The following is a 20,943-nucleotide window of genomic DNA, read 5'->3' as shown; positions in this document are numbered from 1 at the left end:
TCATTGTTAAGAGCAATATTTTGGGTCTTGTTTGGGTAATTTGCACCAGTCTCATTTCATATCACTTCCTGTAGAGTTTTGATTTTATTAGTGGAGTTATTAATTTTTGAGCACAGATAAATACTTTTTGATTTCTGAATAACTTTGTTCAATATTTTACAGTATTTTTTATAGTTATTTAAAAGGTTAGGGTCATCTGATTTTTTTGAGGCAATGTACAACTCTTTCTTTTGCAAGAAGTCCTAATTCCAGTGGTAATCCAAGACTTGTTGGTGGATTTTTTAGTTTGGGTTTTATATATTCATTTTGGGAAGGTACTTTCAAATATTAGAGCCACTTCATTACTTAAAAGGTTGTATTTGGAATTAGCATTTTCTACATTATATACTGGACTCCAGTCTACATTTTGGAGATGTGATTTAAAGATCTCAGTAGTTTCATCAGTAGATTTCCTAGTAATTTTCCGTTTGGGACCACTATTAATCTCACAAATACTTGAATTGTTGATGGTGAGTCTTTGTCCATCATGGTCAGAGAGACCATTCAGGACTTGCCTGACAGCTATATTATCAATCTTGGTTATGTCAATAAATACATTATCAATTAATGATTTTGTTCGTGAAGTTATTCTGGTGGGAAAATTTAAAACAGAAGCAAGATTATATGAGGACATCAAGTTCTCAAGATCTACTCTGTCTCTGGAGTTCATTAGGAAATTTGCACTGAAGTCTCCAACAACTATGACATCTCTACTGCGTTTAAATATGTATATTAAGAGTGCATCTAACTGTTTCAAAAAAAATGCTTAAGTTACCTGAAGGTGCTACTACTGCTACTGCTATATAAGAATTATTTAAAGCCAGCTCTATGGCACACGCTTCAAACTGTTGATCTACACAAAAATTCAGCACATTAATTACACTACATGTGATGCTGTTTCTGACATGGATCGCTACTCCACCTTTTTCTATAAATTTCCTACAGTAATATGTTGCTAAGCAGTAATTATCTATAGCAAGTTTTTCAATGTCTGACATAACATGGTGCTCACTAAAGCACAGAAATGGGCACAATCTATACCTTCTGGCTCCTGGATATTAATTAAGAGTTCATTAATCTTGTTGCTCAGGCTACATATGTTTTGATGGTATATAGATTTTGATTTCAGGAACCACTTACACATTTATCCCTAAAAAAGAAATATCAGTTGACAGAGTGGGTTTGGTATTTTTCACTATCCATTTATTCAAGTTGGTCTGTTTCCATATACTGGAAGACTGGGAAGAATCAGCTTTACCTGGTGTTTTCAGCAGGCATTTGTCCAATGTCGTCTGTCTATACCCATTCCTGCAGTCTTCTTGTGTTGTGGAGCACTCATTCTTCGAATGTGTGTGTTTTGAGTATACGTTGTTCCTAGCATTTACGACGATTTCACAAATAATGGATGCTAAGTGACTTTTTCCGCGCCGATTGAGGTGAAGGCCGAGAGTGATGTAAAGATCTCTACTAAAATTTTGCACGTTAACCATTTGTACATTTGTGTAACGGTTGCAAATTTCTGCATATTGGCTGTTTGTATATGCTACTGCCCTGTTAACACACGAGAATTGAGGCAAGTTATACCTGTATGGAATATCGAGAACAATGACGTTTGACTCATTTAGATGGTTTAGAGTAGATTTTAAGGCATTAACAGCATGCAAACCATCATTGTGTGCAATGTCATTTGCAACACCACAGATTACAATGAAGTCTTCCTTCATTGTCTTTCAACAGATATTGGTTACAGTTGAAAGCACTTGGTCAAGAGGGGTGCCAGGTTAAATAAAACCTGAAGCATTTACTTCACTGTTTACGATTTTTATTTCGTGTGCAAGGCCTCTAACATGACTATCACCCGTTAAACATACATTTATTCTTCTTGCCACATTTCTGGTGTTAGTTAAATTAACTGTCATCTTGAATGTTGAATTTACCTTGCTTCTGCTTACGAGTGACAGTTTTGGCTGGCGAGGTTCCACATTTTGCTTAATAACAGGCATTTCTTTCAGATGGTGCACGATTGTAGATAGGCCTACCATTTTTTGGAGCACGGCAGGAGAATTTATTATTAAAGACAATGAAATGATTGTGCTATGGTTAGTATTACCGGTACACCCAGAATGTGATGGAATACTTGAAATGGTGATGGAATCTTTGGTCACTGTGCACACCTTATTTCTGTCAAATTCACTTGGTCCCTGCTCGGCGGTTTATAGTTTTCTATGATCATTTTCAAAACATTTGGGTCTATCATCTAACACTTTGTTTTCTGCCAAGGATCTGCGCACGATTTCTTGCAATGAATTAATAGTTTCAACTAGATTTGCTTTGTCAGGATGGACTTCACATGTTACACAGTTACATTTTGATCTGGATGATTTTTCACTGCGGATTTTTTGTGTGGCAATAGACTTGAAACTTTGCGAAGCACTTTTGTTGATCATCTTCTTGCTATTGATGATGGATAACATTTGAAAATTCGAAATAACTGGAAGCATAATTTCACTAAATTTATCAATCACCACCATCTTGAACAAATAATAATAATAATAATGATGGAAGAGTGACAGCTCTCTGCTACATCCTGTTTATCACACTGATTTGTACTTGCACTCTTCAAGTTGCCATCATAATTTCCCTAAAGAGTTTGCACATTTAAGGACACTGTTCAGAGAGAATGGATGCTCAACCTGGCAATTTAACAGGGCATTCTCAGCTAAAACCAAGAACCAGAAAATGGATAAAGAGGGGGACATGCCAGCAAATTCCCAAGCTTTTATTCCTCTAGTTGGAAATATTTCCTTCAAAACAGCAAGAATCCTTAGTAATTTTTAGGTGAAAGCAATTTTCCACTCACCATTTAAGACTTCAGACCTGCTGGGATAAGTTAAGAGTATTTTTTTTACTGACGAAGATGAGAAGTTACTAAATACCGTACCACTGTGGTATGGCCTATACAGGACTAACAACACATACAATGGAAGAATGTTGCACTGAACATAAATGTTGCACTCACCTTCTGCAACCCAGCAAGTCTGCAATTGTTGAGCCGACCAGTGAGGCCGAGCAGTTCTAGGTGCTTCAGTGTGGAACCGCGCAACCACTATGGTCACTGGTTTGAATCCTACCTTGGGCATGGATGTGTGTGATGTCCTTAGGTTAATTAGGTTTAAGTTGTTCTAAGTTCTATGGGACTGATGATGTCAGATGTTAAGTCCCATAGTGCTCAGAGCCATTTTTTGCAATTGTTGAACATTGTATCTTCTACGGACATTCAATGGAATATGACAAAACATTAATTTTGCTGACTGCAACATCTTTTTGGGACTCTGTTTAAAAGAATCCTGTGAAATACCCATGCACAAAATCTAATGAACAAGGACAGCAGCTACCAGCTGGATAATGCTTGAATCCCATCATCCCTGAGTTGCTCCAGACGAAGATGACAGAATACTCCAATGACTACAGCAAGGATCAGTGCTGAAGAGAGCTGGTCTTTGCAGTTCCATCAGCAAGGGTCGTGTGGTCCTTTTGTCACTGTGACACTGAAACCTGCACGGCAATACTCTCAGCACACTATATAAGGTGGAGTGGAGAATGTCTTCCTTACTCTTTTATGGCTCATCTCAATATGATTGGCAGGTGTCCAGTTAAACTATTGTGTAGTGATGTTTATGACAACTGGCTGCTATCTCAAAATCTCTTTGAACATAATCTTAGCAGTGCATGGAAGCAAGCCCTCGATGCAGAAGAGAGCCAGAAGTATTTGTTGCAATGTTTATATCAACACAGGTAATTATGCAGTGCTCATTGATTAATAAAGAGGTTGATTCTTTTTCTCTCACTCTTAATGATGAATGCTAGTGAACTTTCTGACTCAATAATGTACAAATGTATGATATATTTGTCTGTACATTAACTTACACACATTATACTCCACACTAACACTGTCAGAAGCTTTCTAGTTCATCACTACCTTATACAATACCGTGACAATGAGTTAAAGCAAAGGAAAAAAAAGAAAGGCACTCATGACAGAACTACTGAATAGTGGATAGTGGGAATGATACATCAGTGCAGCTTGTATGGGAAGTAAGAAAGAAAATTAAGATTATGAGTGCTGAAGAAAAAGATGACAGCCCACAGGCACATATTCTCCCCTCCCCCACCTTGGGCTCCATCCATGGTGAGGTACTTCAATGATGGGTCAGAGAATAGTGATAACCATTGATCCTAAAAATGGACCTCACGAGCTTCACCCCCACAGGCTTGGAAAGGTTGGGTCTTGCAGCCTAGTATGGAGAGTTTGACTGGGAAGAAACACTAGTGTGTTGCAGAGTGTATATGTACATGTAGATGTAGACGTAGCTTGCATTAAACTGCTCAGTGATGTAAAACAATATTTTTTTTTAGAATTTTCATCTACAAATAGATTCTCATAAAGTCAAACTCTGATACATTCTTTGAAGGTTTTGGCAAAGAAGATGACTGTTTTGTACAAATTGGCTCGTGAACAGTTGTCAAAGCAGTTCCACTATGATTTTGGACTACGTGCTCTCAAATCTGTGCTTGTTATGGCTGGAGAACTCAAAAGAGGGTCACCTGAATTAGAAGAAGATGTTGTGTTGATGCGTGCTTTAAGGTAAATAAAAGAAAAGAAAAAAAGTATTTAATGCATGTCTATCAAACTGTTTTCTTTCTCTTCTCTCTTTCTGTCATCCTCTCTCTCTCTCTCTCTCTCTCTCTCTCTCTCTCTCTCTCTCTCTCTCTCTCTCTCTTTTTCTCTCTCTGACACATGCATTATCTGTTTTGAACTGAAAATGCTCAAGTTTATGGGCCAAGTGTTTTCCATGCAGTACCACACAGAATTTACTATAATCTGTGATTATGACTTGTGTGACTCAAAGTTTATATTCGCTTTCTTATCTAGGGATATGAACTTACCAAAATTTGTATTTGATGATGTACCATTATTTCTTGGACTGATTGATGACCTGTTCCGTGGTATTGATGCCCACAAAGTTCCACGAGTTGAGTATCCAGAGTTTGGGGCAGCAGTCAAGCAAGTTCTACAGGAGCAACGATATATTGTTCTGCCAGAGCAGGTCTTGTGTTTTTTAATATGTAAAATCTTTTTATATGGGAATTTTTTTATTTTATGTTATACACATTGTACAAGAACTACTATAATAAGCAACATCACACATTTACAGAAATGTGTGTGATTGACTTTATATATTGCTGCATTTCAAAAATCTATAAATCAACAATCAAAATGTTAAGCTCCACGGAACCCCTCCAAGTGCAAGCACACAAACAATCATTGGCATGCACTTCATGATATGATTTCATGAATGCCCTACAGTAGCCTGTTCAAAGAGCTATTTATACAAACTGTTGCTTTTTCTATATATTCATTAACCCTGTGGTTGCTACAGAAGTGCTTGCTACATGCTGAATTGAGTGCTGCTTCATTGTTGCATAATGTATCTTTCTGCACAAACTAGCGTTCGTCTGTGCTTCTACCTGGTCCAACGCTACACAAGCAGACTGCCTTGTCATGTGCTGATAATTTCTGGAGTACTCTTTGTGATGTCTTTCACTGTCATACTAAATTTTTTCACCGCCAAGAGGAATATTATTGTAGATGTAGCAATTAATTCCTGACTTGAGGCTTGTCTGTGAATCAACAGTTAATATTAATCCACAGCTATTTAAAGGTGACTTTTCCTTCAATAGTTCCTTGATATGATTTTTATAACCAGATCAAATAGTTATAGGCAACTTTCAACACTTGTAAGTAGTTTAGTTTTACTTTATAGCTATTACTGGGTAATGCAGTAGCTATGTCTGGATGATACTATACTGATACACGCTTCACTCTATGAAATAGGCAAATTAACAATTTTTTGTCTTAACTAAGCAGCTATTTATGAATCACATGTTGCTGGTTACTTTCTGTTCCTGTGCAGGTTATACTGTTTCATTGTGTGTGGAGGATGAAAGCCATAAATGATAAGTTGGTGTTTGTTGTGAGCCATATTAAAATCTTTCTAACTTCACTATCATTGTATTATGAGGCTTGTTTGGTAGCTTCACAAATGGTTTTTTTGCTAGAGTAATTCACTGCTTGATGACTAGAAGAGGAGATTTTATTTACTTATTTATTTATTTATTTATCTCTTGTTCTGGTGATCCATGTTATGACACTATATGGCTGAAATATGCTGAAGTTAAGCCACTGTTTAAGAAGGGAGATAAAGAAATAGCATCAAATTTCCGTCCAATTTCACTGTTGCCAGCATTCTCAAAAATTTTCGAAAAAGTAATGTACAGTCGTCTTTATAACCATCTTATCTCAAATAACATACTGTCAAAGTCACAGTTTGGATTTCTAAAAGGTTCTGATATTGAGAAGGCTATCTACACTTACAGTGAAAATGTGCTTAATTCATTAGACAAAAAATTGCAGGCAACTGGTATATTTTGTGATCTGTCAAAGGCATTTGACTGTGTAAATCACAATATCCTTTTAAGTAAACTAGAATATTATAGTATAACAGGAAATGCTGCAAAATGGTTCAAATCTTATATCTCTGGCCGGAAACAAAGGGTGTTATTAGGAAAGAGACATGTATCAAGCTATCAGGCCTCATCCAACTGGGAACTAATTACATGTGGAGTCCCACAAGGTTCCATTTTGGGGCCCTTACTTTTTCTTGTGTATATCAATGACCTTTCATCAGTAACATTACCAGATGCCAAGTTTGTTTTGTTTGCCGATGATACAAACATTGCAATAAATAGCAAGTCAAATGTAGTCTTAGAAAGATCAGCCAATAAAATATTTGTGGACATTAATCACTGGTTCCTAGCCAATTCTTTGTCACTAAACTTTGAAAAAACACACTACATGCAGTTCAGAACTTGTAAGGGGTGTCCCAAGAGTATATGTCTAACATACGATGACAAGAAGATAGAAGAAGTGGACAGTGTTAAATTCTTGGGATTACAGCTTGATAATAAATTCAACTGGGAGGAGCACACCACAGAACTGCTGAAGCGTCTTAACAAATCTCTGTTTGCAATGCGAATTTTGTCAGACATAGGGGATATAAAAATGAAAAAGCTGGCATACTATGCTTACTTTCATTCCATAATGTCATATGGGATTATTTTTTGGGGTAATTCGTCAAGCCAAGCTAAAGTTTTCCGGGCACAAAAACATGCAGTGAGAGTTATATGTGGTGTGAACTCAAGAACATCCTGCAGAAGCCTGTTTAGGGAACTAGGGATACTAACTACTGCTTCCCAATATATTTATTCCTTAATGAAATTTGTCATTAAAAATATATCACTTTTTCAAACCAACAGCTCAATTCATGGAATCAATACTAGAAATAAGAATAATCTTCACAAGGATTTAAAGTCACTTAGTCTTGTACAAAAAGGTGTGCATTATTCAGGAACACATATTTTCAATAACTTGCCAGCAGCCATAAAAAGCTTAACAACCAATGAAATTCAGTTTAAGAGAAGCCTAAAGGATTTATTGGTGGCCAACTCCTTCTACTCCATTGATGAATTTCTTAGTAAAACCAACTGATTTGTATATAAGTACAACATAACTTCTGCACAATTTCAGTGCAGTAATGTGTTCATTGAAAATTTGTGTGTGTGTGTGTGTGTGTGTGTGTGTGTGTGTGTGTGTGTTAGTATAATCTAACTTCTGCACCATTTCAGTGCAGTAATGTGTTCATTGTAAATAAGTATTACAGTAGTTGTATTACCTTATAAATAAATAAAAAACATTTTTATTTTAATTTCAGTGCATTAGTATTTGTAAAATGACTCTTAGTGTTCATTAAAAAATGACGATCATTCCACTTGGGACCTGTGGAATGGTACATTAGCTTATTTGTTTTAGTTGTAAATATTTGTCATGTATTGTTGTTTTTCCGACATGTTCCACATCCTGGAGGACCTCCTCACTACGGATCAATTGGAATGAAAGTAAATCTAATCTAATCTAATCTATCACAGGATATGGAACGTGTCAGTTTTACAAGCTTTTGGCCAGAATTTATGGTAATACATAAAACAAAACAAAAACAGTAAACAGTAACTTAGGTCCCACTACAAAAAAATACATTTTAGATATAAATAGAGATTACAAAACAAAAAAACAGTAAACAGTAATTTAGGTCCCACTACAAAAATACATTTTAGAGAGAGATAAATATTACAATATAATAAGCGTTACAGAGAAGTAAATATTGCAAAATATATGTTTACAATAAAGATATTCGGTATTACAAATACAAATTTGGGCATACATTTGCAATTTACAATACAAGAGATGTTAAACACTGTAGTTCAGGAACTCTTCTAATGTATAAAATGATCCTTGCAACAGGAACTGCCTTAAGGTTTTTTTAAACAGGAGATCATCATCTACCAAACACTTAATTCTTGAAGGGAGGGCATTAAAAATCTTACAGCCACTGAAGTGGACTTCTTTCTGCACCATACTTAGATTTGGCTGTTCATAGTGGATATCATGTTTCCTTCTAGTATTGTGACTGTGATATGCACTATTCAGCTCAAAGATTGATTTTTCTTTCCTTATGAAGCACATCAATGAGAATATATATTGCGCAGTGGTTGTAAGTATTTCAAGCTTCTTAAAAAGATTCCTGCATGTGGCTCTAGGATGGACTCCACACATAATCCTTATGGCTCTTTTTTGTACACACAGTACCTTTTTAGCCAGTGGCTGATTTCCCCAAAATATAATTCCAAATGCCATAATTGCATGAAAGTAACCATAATATGGTGACTTCATGGTTTCCATATTTCTATAACAAGAAACAATGCGCAATGCGTATGTTGCTGAACTTTTGCACAGATCCACGATGTGGTTTGACCAATTCAGTTTGCTATCAATATGCAAGCCTAGGTATTTTGAGGAATCTACCCTGGTTATTGTCTGCTCACGTACCTTTACAAATATTTCCTCATCTTTGGATGTTTTGTGGAACTGAATGTAGTTTGTTTTACAATAATTTAAAATAAGACCATTAATGTTGAACCAGTTCACCGTTTCATTTAAAACCTTATTTGCCATTACCTCAAGCTTATCTACTGAATTATCAATAAGTAGTGTAGTGTCATCCACGAAAAAGGTGAATCTACAATATTTCATAGAGAGAGGACGATCATTGATCATTTATGAATATAATAAAAAGTAGGGGGCCCAGAACTGAGCCCTGCGGCACTCCACATGTGATGGTACCCCATTCTGAAGATATTGGGACACCATCTTGACTATCTACTACAACTTTTTGTTTCCTGTTTGACAGATATGAGTCGATAGTCCGTCTGTAATAACGAGGCCTGCAGAAAATTTGGTAATGCTCTTTTTAGTCTTCTGATAATGTCTTGTCCATGGAAATGGATGACATAGTTCTCTGTCATGTATCTTCTGATAATGTCTTGTCCATGAAAATGAATGACATAGTTCTCTGTTGTGTAATTAGTAATATTTCATACATGTAATATATCTTTCAGAATCAGACATACATAATCTAAAATGTTCATCCTTTCCTGTGTATGTTCTGCCATGATAATTCATCCATAGACAGCCACAAAACACAAGGTGAGTATAAGCCTAAACAGCTTATGGAAATGTATGAAAACGCTATGTTGTGTGTGCAAATGTGCAATGAAATCTTCAAGGCAACTAGGAATCAAAGTGGATAAATATATTTTGTTGGTAAATGTATAGTTGATACTGTAAGTAGTTGATCTTTTATTGTATTTATTTATCTGATGCTATGTATGCTGGATTTTTACTTTTGTGTTCTTCACATATGAAACAGATATCAAAGCACTTCAAACATTATCTGTGTGTCAGCACAGCATCTACTACCAAAAATAACATGAAATATGTCAGAAAGCTTGGATAATTTCAGTTTACATTTGTGCCACAAAATCGAATCATCATATTCTTGATTAAGTTGACAAAAGTGGTTTCTTCTCAGTAAATTTGTCTCTAAACTGTGGTTTCTCACTAAACATTCATTATAATTTTCAGACTCTTTGGATTCAGCTAAAGTATCAGTTTCATCTCTTGTTGAAATGTAAGAGTGTAATCTTACACATGTTGACATAGATGGCTTAGGGCAGTTGCTTTCAGAATGTCCAGCAGTTACCACATCAACATAAAATAATTCATCATCACTATCACTCTTCGTATCACTACAGTCTCCTCTTCAGTGGAATAGCTGTCGATAAAAGCATTGTAATGCCAACCATGATTACAAGTAGAATGTAAAGCAAAGTTGAATACAGCAAAATGAGATCACAACAACAGAGTACACAAACACAATTTAGCAGCCAGAACTACAAAACACTATTGACATATGGGGCAGAAAATCCACTGTCAACTCATCAACAACACACAGGTATTTGATTGGTGGCAAAATTATAATTATCACTAGCAGATGGCAATGAGGCCTGAATTAACTCATCAGTAACATTCAAGGACTGTGTTTTGTTAAAGATAGCAAGCACACATATCATCAAAACCAGTTGCATCTAAAGAATACAGTTGGGTTGGATATCAAAATATAGTGCATAAAATGGAAACAATGACTTTACAGACAACCTTGAGGCACACCATTAATCATTCATGCCAAGAAAACCTGAGGGATCACATTTCTACTACATGTCAGGTTCCATACAAAACAGGAAACAAATGAATGAATATTAAACAATGGAAAATCTAGGACGGAGTGTAACAATATTATTAAAAGTATAGTTGTTACTCAACATATAGTGTGTGTGTGTGTGTGTGTGTGTGTGTGTGTGTGTGTTCCTGTTGTCTATTTTTGACAAAGGCTTTGTTGGCTGAAGGCTTATTTTGTGACAGTCTCAACAAATATTAGTTACTTTTCTCATTAAATACCGTAACTAACAGTCAACATTTTCAAATAACTTCAACAATAGTGAACTCTTTTTTCTTTGTTTGATATAGACCAAAGAGCATTGTGTAATAACCTCCCTGTATCACTAAGGATTATGTAGAATACAAAGGCTGAATTTATTTTATACCTTATTATTACAACAGGATTTGTGCACTAAAATTGTGAAATTGGAGGCTAATGAAAAGGATTATAGGGAGAGATTAAGGTGATGGGTGTTTTTGTTTTTTCATTCTTTCTTTTCTTTCATTGCTATAGAAAGTTGTGTTTATGATTTACAGGTGAACAAAGTGATACAGTTGTATGAAACAATGATGACACGTCATTCAACAATGATAGTTGGTCCAACAGGAGGTGGAAAGACAGTTGTGATTCATGCTCTTACACGAGCACAAACTACAATGGGCCTCCCGACAAAATTATTTATCCTAAATCCTAAGGTGAGTTTTTTGTCAAAAGAGAAAATGCCAAGACAGTGCACTTAAATTTGAAATTTGTCCAAAATTCACCAAAAGATATTAATATGGAAATTTTAAGGATGGTATTCTTGGCCTTACTGAATATGACATGTACATATTGAAGTAGTTTCTCCAAATGACCAAAGAAAAGAATTGAAAGTACAAAACATGACTAGCATCGCATTAAAAGTAGTTTAGGAGATATTAATGTCACAGTTTAAAGAATTTGAAATGTTTTCGACTTCTCATCTTCAACAAGTCCAATGCTTTTATCAAAAACCACGTACAACTAGCCAGTGTCCCCATGTTGTTATAATGAGGCTATTTCTTACTGAGTATGTGCTTGCTTACTAAATCACAGCACATGTTCAGAATACCAGAGAATTACTCAGCTGAATTCTACATTGTTTATGGGATATGCCTCCAAATTCTTGTTGGCTTTGTATACTAGCAAAGGAACTACAATGTATGCAACAACTAAAGTCATTGCCTCCTATTGTCTGTGTTATGAATTATAGTATCAGGTGACCCTCCAGAAGGAAGTGAGTACCTGTGTCCCAGTGTTCTTTAACAAGGTACACAATTGGCATTTGTCATTTGTGGACACGCAAACAACCAAGCACATGCAAAGCAGGACAGTCTGTTGAATCCAAAAAAGATGTACTTTCGATTGTGTTGCTGCAGATGCTTATGTCCCTCTTTTGAAAAAACACAGAGAAAGTTTCCCCTTGACAACTCCTCTGTCCCATAGAAGAATTTCTATTACTATTTGCATAAAAGGTGATGGGTAGGGCTTACTAGCTCACAACATCTGTACTTCTGTGTGTGTGTGTGTGTGTGTGAGGGGGGTTGGGTCTTATAAATGTGCAGAATGTAACCATAGGTTACTATATATTTCGTATGGCTAATAGAATACAGCAGTAAGTAAGTAGTAACACAAACAACGTATAAAAACAATGAATGGTCAATGTTACAGGCAACAAACAATTATTAGATCTAAAAAAGGAAGTAAAACACAAAATACACAAAAATACATAAAAATTATACTAATAGTATCTAGTAATAGGTTTTTCAGAAGGAGAAGAGTAGACCAGACTCATGGTTGTATGTCCAAGTTCCTCAGCCAGCCAGAAGCATCTCCCTCCAGGAGGTGCAGCTCCTGCATTGTGACAGAGAATCTCCTCGTAGGGCAGTCCATTGCGATATGATGTAGAGTTTGTGATTCCCACAGTCGCAGTTGGGTGAGTCAGTCTGTCCCCATTTGTGCTTCCAGTAATTACATCTACCATAGCCTGTTCGGATACAATTTAAAGTTGTCCAAGATTTTCTGGGAAGACCGAAGCCCTCGGGCCGTACGGTTGGGTCCGAGACTAAGTTAAGGTGATCAGGGTTAGACATATCCCATTCCCGACGCCAGGCTTCATCGATATCATAATTGTCCTCGATCAGCTGTTGCCCTAATCTCCATGATGGCTTATGGGACTTGAGCCTGTGGCTGGGATTCTTGCAGTCTTCGTGTAAGGGTAGGTCATGGCTGTTAGCGCACTTTTGCCATTCCCTTTTCATCTTCGCCTTAGATGAAGTGGGGCTATGTTAGCCAATACCGGGAGCCATTGGTGGGGCGTCGGTTTAATAGTGCCTGAGATGAGCCTCATGGTGTCGTTTAGCTGGGTGTCCACAGTTGCTGTATGAGTGCTGTTTAGCCAGACCGGAGCGCAGTATTCAGCCACCGAATATACTAGTGCAAGAGCAGATGTTCTGAGAATTGTGGCACTTGCTCCCCAGCTACTTCCAGTGAGTTTGTGTAGGACATTATTTCTGGTTTTGATTTTTGCTGCGCATTTGTATAAGTGCTCCTTGTACGTCAGAGATCGGTCCAATGAAATTCCCAGATACTTTGGGAGGGGATTGTAGTTAAGCTGCTGGCCTCTGAACTCTACGTGGGGTTCATAGTTTGCCTGTCTGTTGTTGAGGTGGAAACAGGAGACTTGGGTTTTAGAAGTATTAGGTCTGAGCCTCCATGTTTCGAAATATTCATCCATTTTGATAAGGTCTTCCTCAATGATTCTTTCGGAATTGTGGAAGTCTTGATGTTGATATGTGAGAGCAATATCGTCTGCATAGATAAACTTCTTAGAAGATGTCTCTGGTAGGTCTGATGTATATATATTAAAAAGTAATGGAGCTAGCACGGATCCCTGGGGCAGGCCATCATTTAACCTATATTTCTTGCTTATCTCTCCATCTAGGTGTACTTCAAAAAATCTATTTGAAAGCATATTGTTGATTAGGGTAGGCGTTTTCTTGCAAGGAATAATGCGTTGGAGTTTAAGAATCATTGCCTCCCTCCACACTGTGTCATATGCTGACGATAGATCTATGAACACAGCGACTGTCTTTTTCTTCCTTTGAAATCCACTCTCAATATGTGTGGTAAGAGATAATACTTGATCACAGCAGCTCCGACCGGGTCTAAATCCGACTTGTTCAATAGGAATGAAATTCTCAGCAATGGGTTTTATTCTGTTGAGAATAAGTCTCTCCAATAGTTTGTAGCATACACTTAGAAGAGCTATAGGTCTACAGTCCTCTGGGAGCTTTCCATCTTTGCCAGGCTTAAGAATGGCGATGATGTTGGTTTGTTTAAATAGTGGTGGTAGTGTTTCCGATCGTTGGATGTCATTGGAAAACTGAGTTAGCCACAGTAGAGCTCGAGGTCCTAGGTGCCGTAACAACTCGGGGTAGACCTCATCTAAACCAGCTGCTTTACCCATTTTCATTTCTTTCAGTGCTTCTGTGATCTCTAGGATGGTAAAGGTTTTTGAGAAATTGTTGTCGGGTGTGGATTGTCGGATCTTGGTTCTCAGTTCTTTCTTTACTTTCATAGTCTTATCCTTGTTGCTGCGTGGTGTTTTTCTCGTAAGGTTAACTATTCTGTTTGCTACCTCTTTGGGGTGTATGTTGCCACCCAGACAGGTTTTAATGGAGCTTTCACCTAGGTTTTTAAGAAGGCACCAGGCTTTCTTGCTGGAGTGCTTGAAGTCCATATTTTTCATGAGAGTGTGCCACTGAGTCCAGGCATTGGAGAAGCTCGTCTGCAATTTCAGGATCATTGTTTTGCGAATGTGCATTATATAGGTCTATGCATTCTTGGCTCCAGCTGGGAATATAAGTTTTTCTGTAGCCTCTGGGAATGTGTTTTTTGGTAATGGCTAGGAGTAATCCCACAAAGCGGTTGTAGTTCTTCGATGCGGGTGGGATCCATTGGATGTTGTGGTCCATTTCGGCGGTAAAGGCTTCCCAGTTGGCTTTGCCAAAATTCCATCGAGGTTTAGGTGTAGATCTCACTACTGGAATCTTTATACCGACATGTAGCAGGACGGGCCTGTGCTGGCTACGAGGAAAATCAGGCAAGATCTATTTATTGCAGCGTAATGGTAGCTTTTTGGCGTCTCTGGAAACGAAGCACAGATCGGGGTTGTAGTCTCTTTTCCATCTAGCCGAGTGGAAAGTCCCTTTATCCTTTAGGTCATGGATCAAGAAGACATCTTCTATGTCCGCCCATTTCATTACTCCCTCCCCATCCTCGTTGGTGTTGTTATATCCCCACTGGGTACTGTGGCTGTTGAAATCGCCCATTATCACTGTAGGATGTTGTATGTTGGAAATAGCAGAGTCATTCCATAACTGAGTTGGGGGTTTGTAGAGGTTGATGACTTCAATATCAGCAATTTTTGTTCTTATGACATAGGCGCTTGGGTCAGTGTGTGTTTTTATATCGTGGACCTGGTCAGTGTTGTTTTTAAAGTAGGTGGCAGTGCCATAGTTAGCGTGGTAAGTTGCTGCAGCAAGGGAATAGCCTGGAAGTTTGCATCTATTTTTCAACTGCTTTTCGTCGGCGCAATGTGTTTCCCGGAGCAAGACAGCATCCACTGAATGGTTGTCCAGGACTTTAATTAGGTAGTCAGATTTAGCTCTACTCATTCCTTCTACGTTGAGTTGTAGGATTTTAAGGACATCTCCAATGTCCTTGGTCAATGGGTTACTGACAGAGCACTGAAAGATGATCTCAAAAGTGCCACTGGAGCCACTGTGTCTGATAAGACTGTAAGGAACTGGTTGCGAGAAAGGACATCCAGATTTCCTGTTTGAGTACCTCACTTGACACAACATAATACAACTTGCCTTCAGTTGGACCATTCCCATGTGAACTGTCAGCATTGTCATTAGCAAAATGTGTTATTTGACAGACATGTTCAGATAGCCTTATATGAAAGGTCATGTGTGGAAATGCCACAGAGAGCAGTACCTGCCGAATGACAGATTTGGCCAAGATTCTGTGATGGTGGGGGGAGGCATCATCATTGACAGCCATATGGATCTTGTCATTGTCCATGGTCACCTTACTGCCAGTCAATGAACTGAGCAGATCCTGTTAGACCCTGTGCTGGCTGCTCAATTCGTCCTCATGCATGGTAATGCCAGGGCCCATGTTGCAAAGACTGGACGTTGAATTAGTGTAGTATCCAGTGGCGAGACCAAACCTATAGCCCATCAGAGATGTGTAGGACATGCTTGGCAGACATGTTTATGGTTGACCTGTTCCACCACACTCTGTAAGAACTTTCAGGGGCCTCATGGAAACATGGGAATGAATACCAAAGGGTGACATTTGCAGATTTATACAGGGCACCCCATGTAGGTGTTAGATGGTATTAATGCTCATGGAGGGCATAGACATTATTGAAGGTCACAAAATCCAGTGAAAAGTATCCATGATGACAGGATAGATTTTTGAAACCTGCCAGACATTTCAGTTTTTTTTCTCTTTTCTTAGTCTTAAAACATTATTTCTAGTGCTGAGGCCAATGATTTGGTAACATATTCACTCCTTTATAATAGCTCAATGGAGTACAGCAGATACCCAAAGTTGTTTTCCCCTAACTCTTTTAAACAGTTTAGTTTATGCATTTCATTCCATCATTAATACTTTGTAATCAGATTTTCTGGGCTTGTCTCTTCACTTTTTTTCAGAGAATTTTTGCTTCTAAGATGTTTTTTTATGAATCTGTCAAATTAGGTACCCTAGTCTTTTTTGTCTGTATCATGCTAACCACTGTAATTTTCACTTTATACTTTTGGATTGAAGGAGACCACTCACTGAAAAGCAAAGCGTTGAGTTGTCGATAGGCACACACAAAAGAAAGAAAACTTGCTAGTTTTTGGAGCAGTCCTTTTCTGAGTCAGAGTAGAAAACACACACACACACACACACACACACACACACACACACACACACACACACACATCCACACGTGTATGCCTCTGCATGGACTGCAGCTGTTTATGACATGAGCAGCAATCTGGGGCAGGTGCAGTGGTAAGGAGCAGGCACAGGCAGAGATGGAGAGGGTTGGCAAGGTAGGGATAGAGGAATATGTTGTGCTGCCTGTGAGAGTGTACAGAAATGTGGCGAGGACAGGATAGGGTTGCTGGATGCAGAGTCAGGAGGGTGTGCTGGCAGGAGGGGGCAAGGGGGAGTGGAAAAGGGAGAGGGGAGAGGAGAGAATTAGAAGATGGGAAAAGACTAAAGGGTGCATTGCCAGAATAGAAGACATATGTAGTGCTGGAATGGGAACAGGGAAGGGGATAAGTCTGTGGAGGTTAGGGATTAGCAAAAGGTTATGACCAGGGGGATTATGGAAATAAAGGATATGTAATCTGAACCTTAAGTAGGAAGTTCTGGGATATTTAGTGAGCCCTAGAACATTTATTGAAAGGATATATTAGACATCTAGGAGGGGGAGTGTTCATTGCAGTTGACAAAAATATGTCTGTTGGGCTGAAATTGAGTGTGACCGTGAAATTATCAGGTCACATATAACAGGTCTATATGAACCAAGTTAATTGTTGGATGTTTTTACTGGCCACCCAATTCTGCTGTTACATTTCCAGAGTTTAAAAGAAAGTCTATAGTCAGTGGCACAAAAATACTCAGATCTTAAAATACTAGTTTGAGGCAACTTTCACCTACCAAGTACGGACTGGAATGTCTATGGATTCATTGCAGGGTGTACAGAGAGTCTTGTGAAGTAGTTTTGAATTTTTTTATGAAAACTGGTTTGAGCAGCAATTTCTGCAACCCACATGCAATGGAAGTATCTTAGATCTCATAGCTAAAAACAGGGTGGACCTTATCAATGGTTTTGTATAGAGATGGTGATTAGTGGCCAGATGTCATCATAGTGACTTTGGTTAAGAAAGTAAATAAATCAGTCAAAAAGACTTGGAGAGTGTTTGAACTAGAAAGAGCACTATGGCATTGCCCCTTACTTAGCTTGCATTTGACTTGAATCTCTCATGCACCGCAAAGTCCCAGCTGACAGGAGAAAATCGAAGGTGACTCCTTTATGCAAGAAAGGCAAAATAACAGACCAGTAAAATTACAGACTAATATCCTAAACACCAGGTTGCTGGAAAATTCTACAACATATTCTGAACCTGTACATAATAAATTTCCTAGAGACCAAAAAGCTTATGTCCATGAATCTGCACCATTTTAGAAAGCATCACTTGTGTGAAGCTTGCTCTTTTCTCACTTGATTTACTGCAAACTACAGATGAAGGGCAACAGGCAGATTACATATTTCTAGATTTCCAGAAAGCACTGCAGACTGTTAATAAAGGTACAAGCATGAGGAATAGTTTCCCAGATATGTTAAGTGGCTTGAAGACTTCTTAAGTTAAGGACCCAGTATGTTGTCCTGAATGGTAAGTGTTCATCAGAGACATGGCAGCCATTAGGAATACCCCAGGGAAATGTGATAGAACCACTATTATTTTCTATATACATAAATTATCTGGCAGATAGGGAGGGCAGCAATATGCAGTTGTTTGTTGATGACACTGGGTGTCAAAGATGAGTGGCTGTAGGATGACACAAGATGACTTAGACAAAATTTTTAGTTGGTGCGATCAATGGTAGCTAGTTTTAAATGTAGAAATAATGTAAGTTAATGCTGATGAGTAAGAAAAACAAACCCCTAATGTTCAGATGCTGCATTAGCAGTGTCCTGCTTGACACAGTCATGTTGTTTAAATAATGGGGTGCAATGTTGAAAAGTGATGTGAAATGAAACAAGCTTGTGCGGATTGTGGTAGGGAACGCAAATGGTGGACTTCAGTTTAATGGAAGATTTTAGGAAAGTGTGGTCAAAGCTGTGTTGTTTTTCCATGAACATTTCTAGGACATTAGAGGGGTAGTAAACAACTATGATAGTGCAGAGGCTTTGGCAAAAGGATGTGGGTTTTAAGGAAGAGGGTAAGGAGTCATTCCAATCCCGGGAGCGGAAAGACTTACCTTAGGGGGAAAAAAGGACGGGTATACACTCGCACACACACACATATCCATCCACACATATACAGACACAAGCAGACATATTTAAAGACAAAGAGTTTGGGCAGAGATGTCAGTCGAGGCAGAAGTGCAGAGGCAAAGATGTTGTTGAATGACAGGTGAGGTATGAATGGCGGCAACTTGAAATTAGCGGAGATTGAGGCCTGGTGGATAACGAGAAGAGAGGATATATTGAAGAGCAAGTTCCCATCTCCGGAGTTCGGATAGGTTGGTGTTAGTGGCAAGTATCCAGATAACCCGGACGGTGTAACACTGCGCCAAGATGTGCTGGCCATGCACCAAGGCATGTTTAGCCACAGGGTGATCCACATTACCAACAAACACTGTCTGCCTGTGTCCATTCATGTGAATGGACAGTTTGTTGCTGGTCATTCCCACATAGAATGCATCACAGTGTAGGCAGGTCAGTTGGTAGATCACGTGGGTGCTTTCACACGTGGCTCTGCCTTTGATCGTGTACACCTTCCGGGTTACAGGACTGGAGTAGGTGGTGGTGGGAGGGTGCATGGGACAGGTTTTACACCGGGGGCGGTTACAAGGGTAGGAGCCAGAGGGTAGGGAAGGTGGTTTGGGGATTTCATAGGGATGAACTAAGAGGTTACGAAGGTTAGGTGGACGGCGGAAAGACACTCTTGGTGGAGTGGGGAGGATTTCATGAAGGATGGATCTCATTTCAGGGCAGGATTTGAGGAAGTCGTATCCCTGCTGGAGAGCCACATTCAGAATCTGATCCAGTCCCGGAAAGTATCCTGTCACAAGTGGGGCACTTTTGTGGTTCTTCTGTGGGAGGTTCTGGGTTTGAGAGGATGAGGAAGTGGCTCTGGTTATTTGCTTCTGTACCAGGTCGGGAGGGTAGTTGCGGGATGCGAAAGCTGTTGTCAGGTTGTTGGTGTAATGCTTCAGGGATTCCGGACTGGAGCAGATTCGTTTGCCACGAAGACCTAGGCTGTAGGGAAGGGACCGTTTGATGTGGAATGGGTGGCAGCTGTCGTAATGGAGGTACTGTTGCTTGTTGGTGGGTTTGATGTGGACGGACGTGTGAAGCTGGCCATTGGACAGGTGGAGGTCAACATCAAGGAAAGTGGCATGGGATTTGGAGTAGGACCAGGTGAATCTGATGGAACCAAAGGAGTTGAGGTTGGAGAGGAAATTCTGGAGTTCTTCTTCACTGTGAGTCCAGATCATGAAGATGTCATCAATAAATCTGTACCAAACTTTGGGTTGGCAGGCCTGGGTAACCAAGAAGGCTTCCTCTAAGTGACCCATGAATAGGTTGGCGTACGAAGGGGCCATCCTGGTACCCATGGCTGTTCCCTTTAATTGTTGGTATGTCTGGTCTTCAAAAGTGAAGAAGTTGTGGGTCAGGATGAAGCTGGCTAAGGTAATGAGGAAAGAGGTTTTAGGTAGGGTGGCAGGAGATCGGCGTGAAAGGAAGTGCTCCATCGCAGCGAGGCCCTGGACGTGCGGGATATTTGTGTATAAGGAAGTGGCATCAATGGTTACAAGGATGGTTTCTGGGGGTAACGGATTGGGTAAGGATTCCAGGCGTTCGAGAAAGTGGTTGGTGTCTTTGATGAAGGATGGGAGACTGCATGTAATGGGTTGAAGGTGTTGATCTACGTAGGCAGAGATACGTTCTGTGGGGGCTTGGTAACCAGCTACAACGGGGCGGCCGGGATGATTGGGTTTGTGAATTTTAGGAAGAAGGTAGAAGGTAGAGGTGCGGGGTGTCGGTGGGGTCAGGAGGTTGATGGAGTCAGGTGAAAGGTTTTGTAGGGGGCCTAAGGTTCTGAGGATTCCTTGAAGCTCCGCCTGGACATCAGGAATGGGATTACCTTGGCAAACTTTGTATGTGGTGTTGTCTGAAAGCTGACGCAGTCCCTCAGCCACATACTCCTGACGATCAAGTACCATAGTCGTGGAACCCTTGTCCGCCGGAAGAATGACGATGGACCGGTCAGCCTTCAGATCACGGATAGCCTGGGCTTCAGCATTGGTGATGTTGGGAGTATTATTAAGGTTTTTTAAGAAGGATTGAGAG

General features: G+C 39.2%; 1 protein-coding gene across 1 annotated transcript in view; it reads left to right on the top strand.

Moving 5' to 3' along the window:
* LOC126263364 (dynein axonemal heavy chain 10) overlaps positions 1 to 20,943 on the top strand; it is a 1,742,213-nt gene that overhangs the window by 1,014,178 nt on the left and 707,092 nt on the right. The window contains exons 37-39 of the mRNA XM_049960456.1: positions 4,512 to 4,684; positions 4,973 to 5,147; positions 11,309 to 11,467. Of these exons, the coding sequence (XP_049816413.1) occupies positions 4,512 to 4,684; positions 4,973 to 5,147; positions 11,309 to 11,467 (507 nt within the window). The remainder of the gene's footprint in view (positions 1 to 4,511; positions 4,685 to 4,972; positions 5,148 to 11,308; positions 11,468 to 20,943) is intronic.

Source organism: Schistocerca nitens, chromosome 6 (assembly GCF_023898315.1).
Source record: "Schistocerca nitens isolate TAMUIC-IGC-003100 chromosome 6, iqSchNite1.1, whole genome shotgun sequence".
In the NCBI taxonomy this organism is placed as follows: domain Eukaryota; kingdom Metazoa; phylum Arthropoda; class Insecta; order Orthoptera; family Acrididae; genus Schistocerca; species Schistocerca nitens.
The sequence above is the reverse complement of the archived record's forward strand: the minus strand, read 5'-3'. Positions and strand labels throughout refer to the sequence as shown.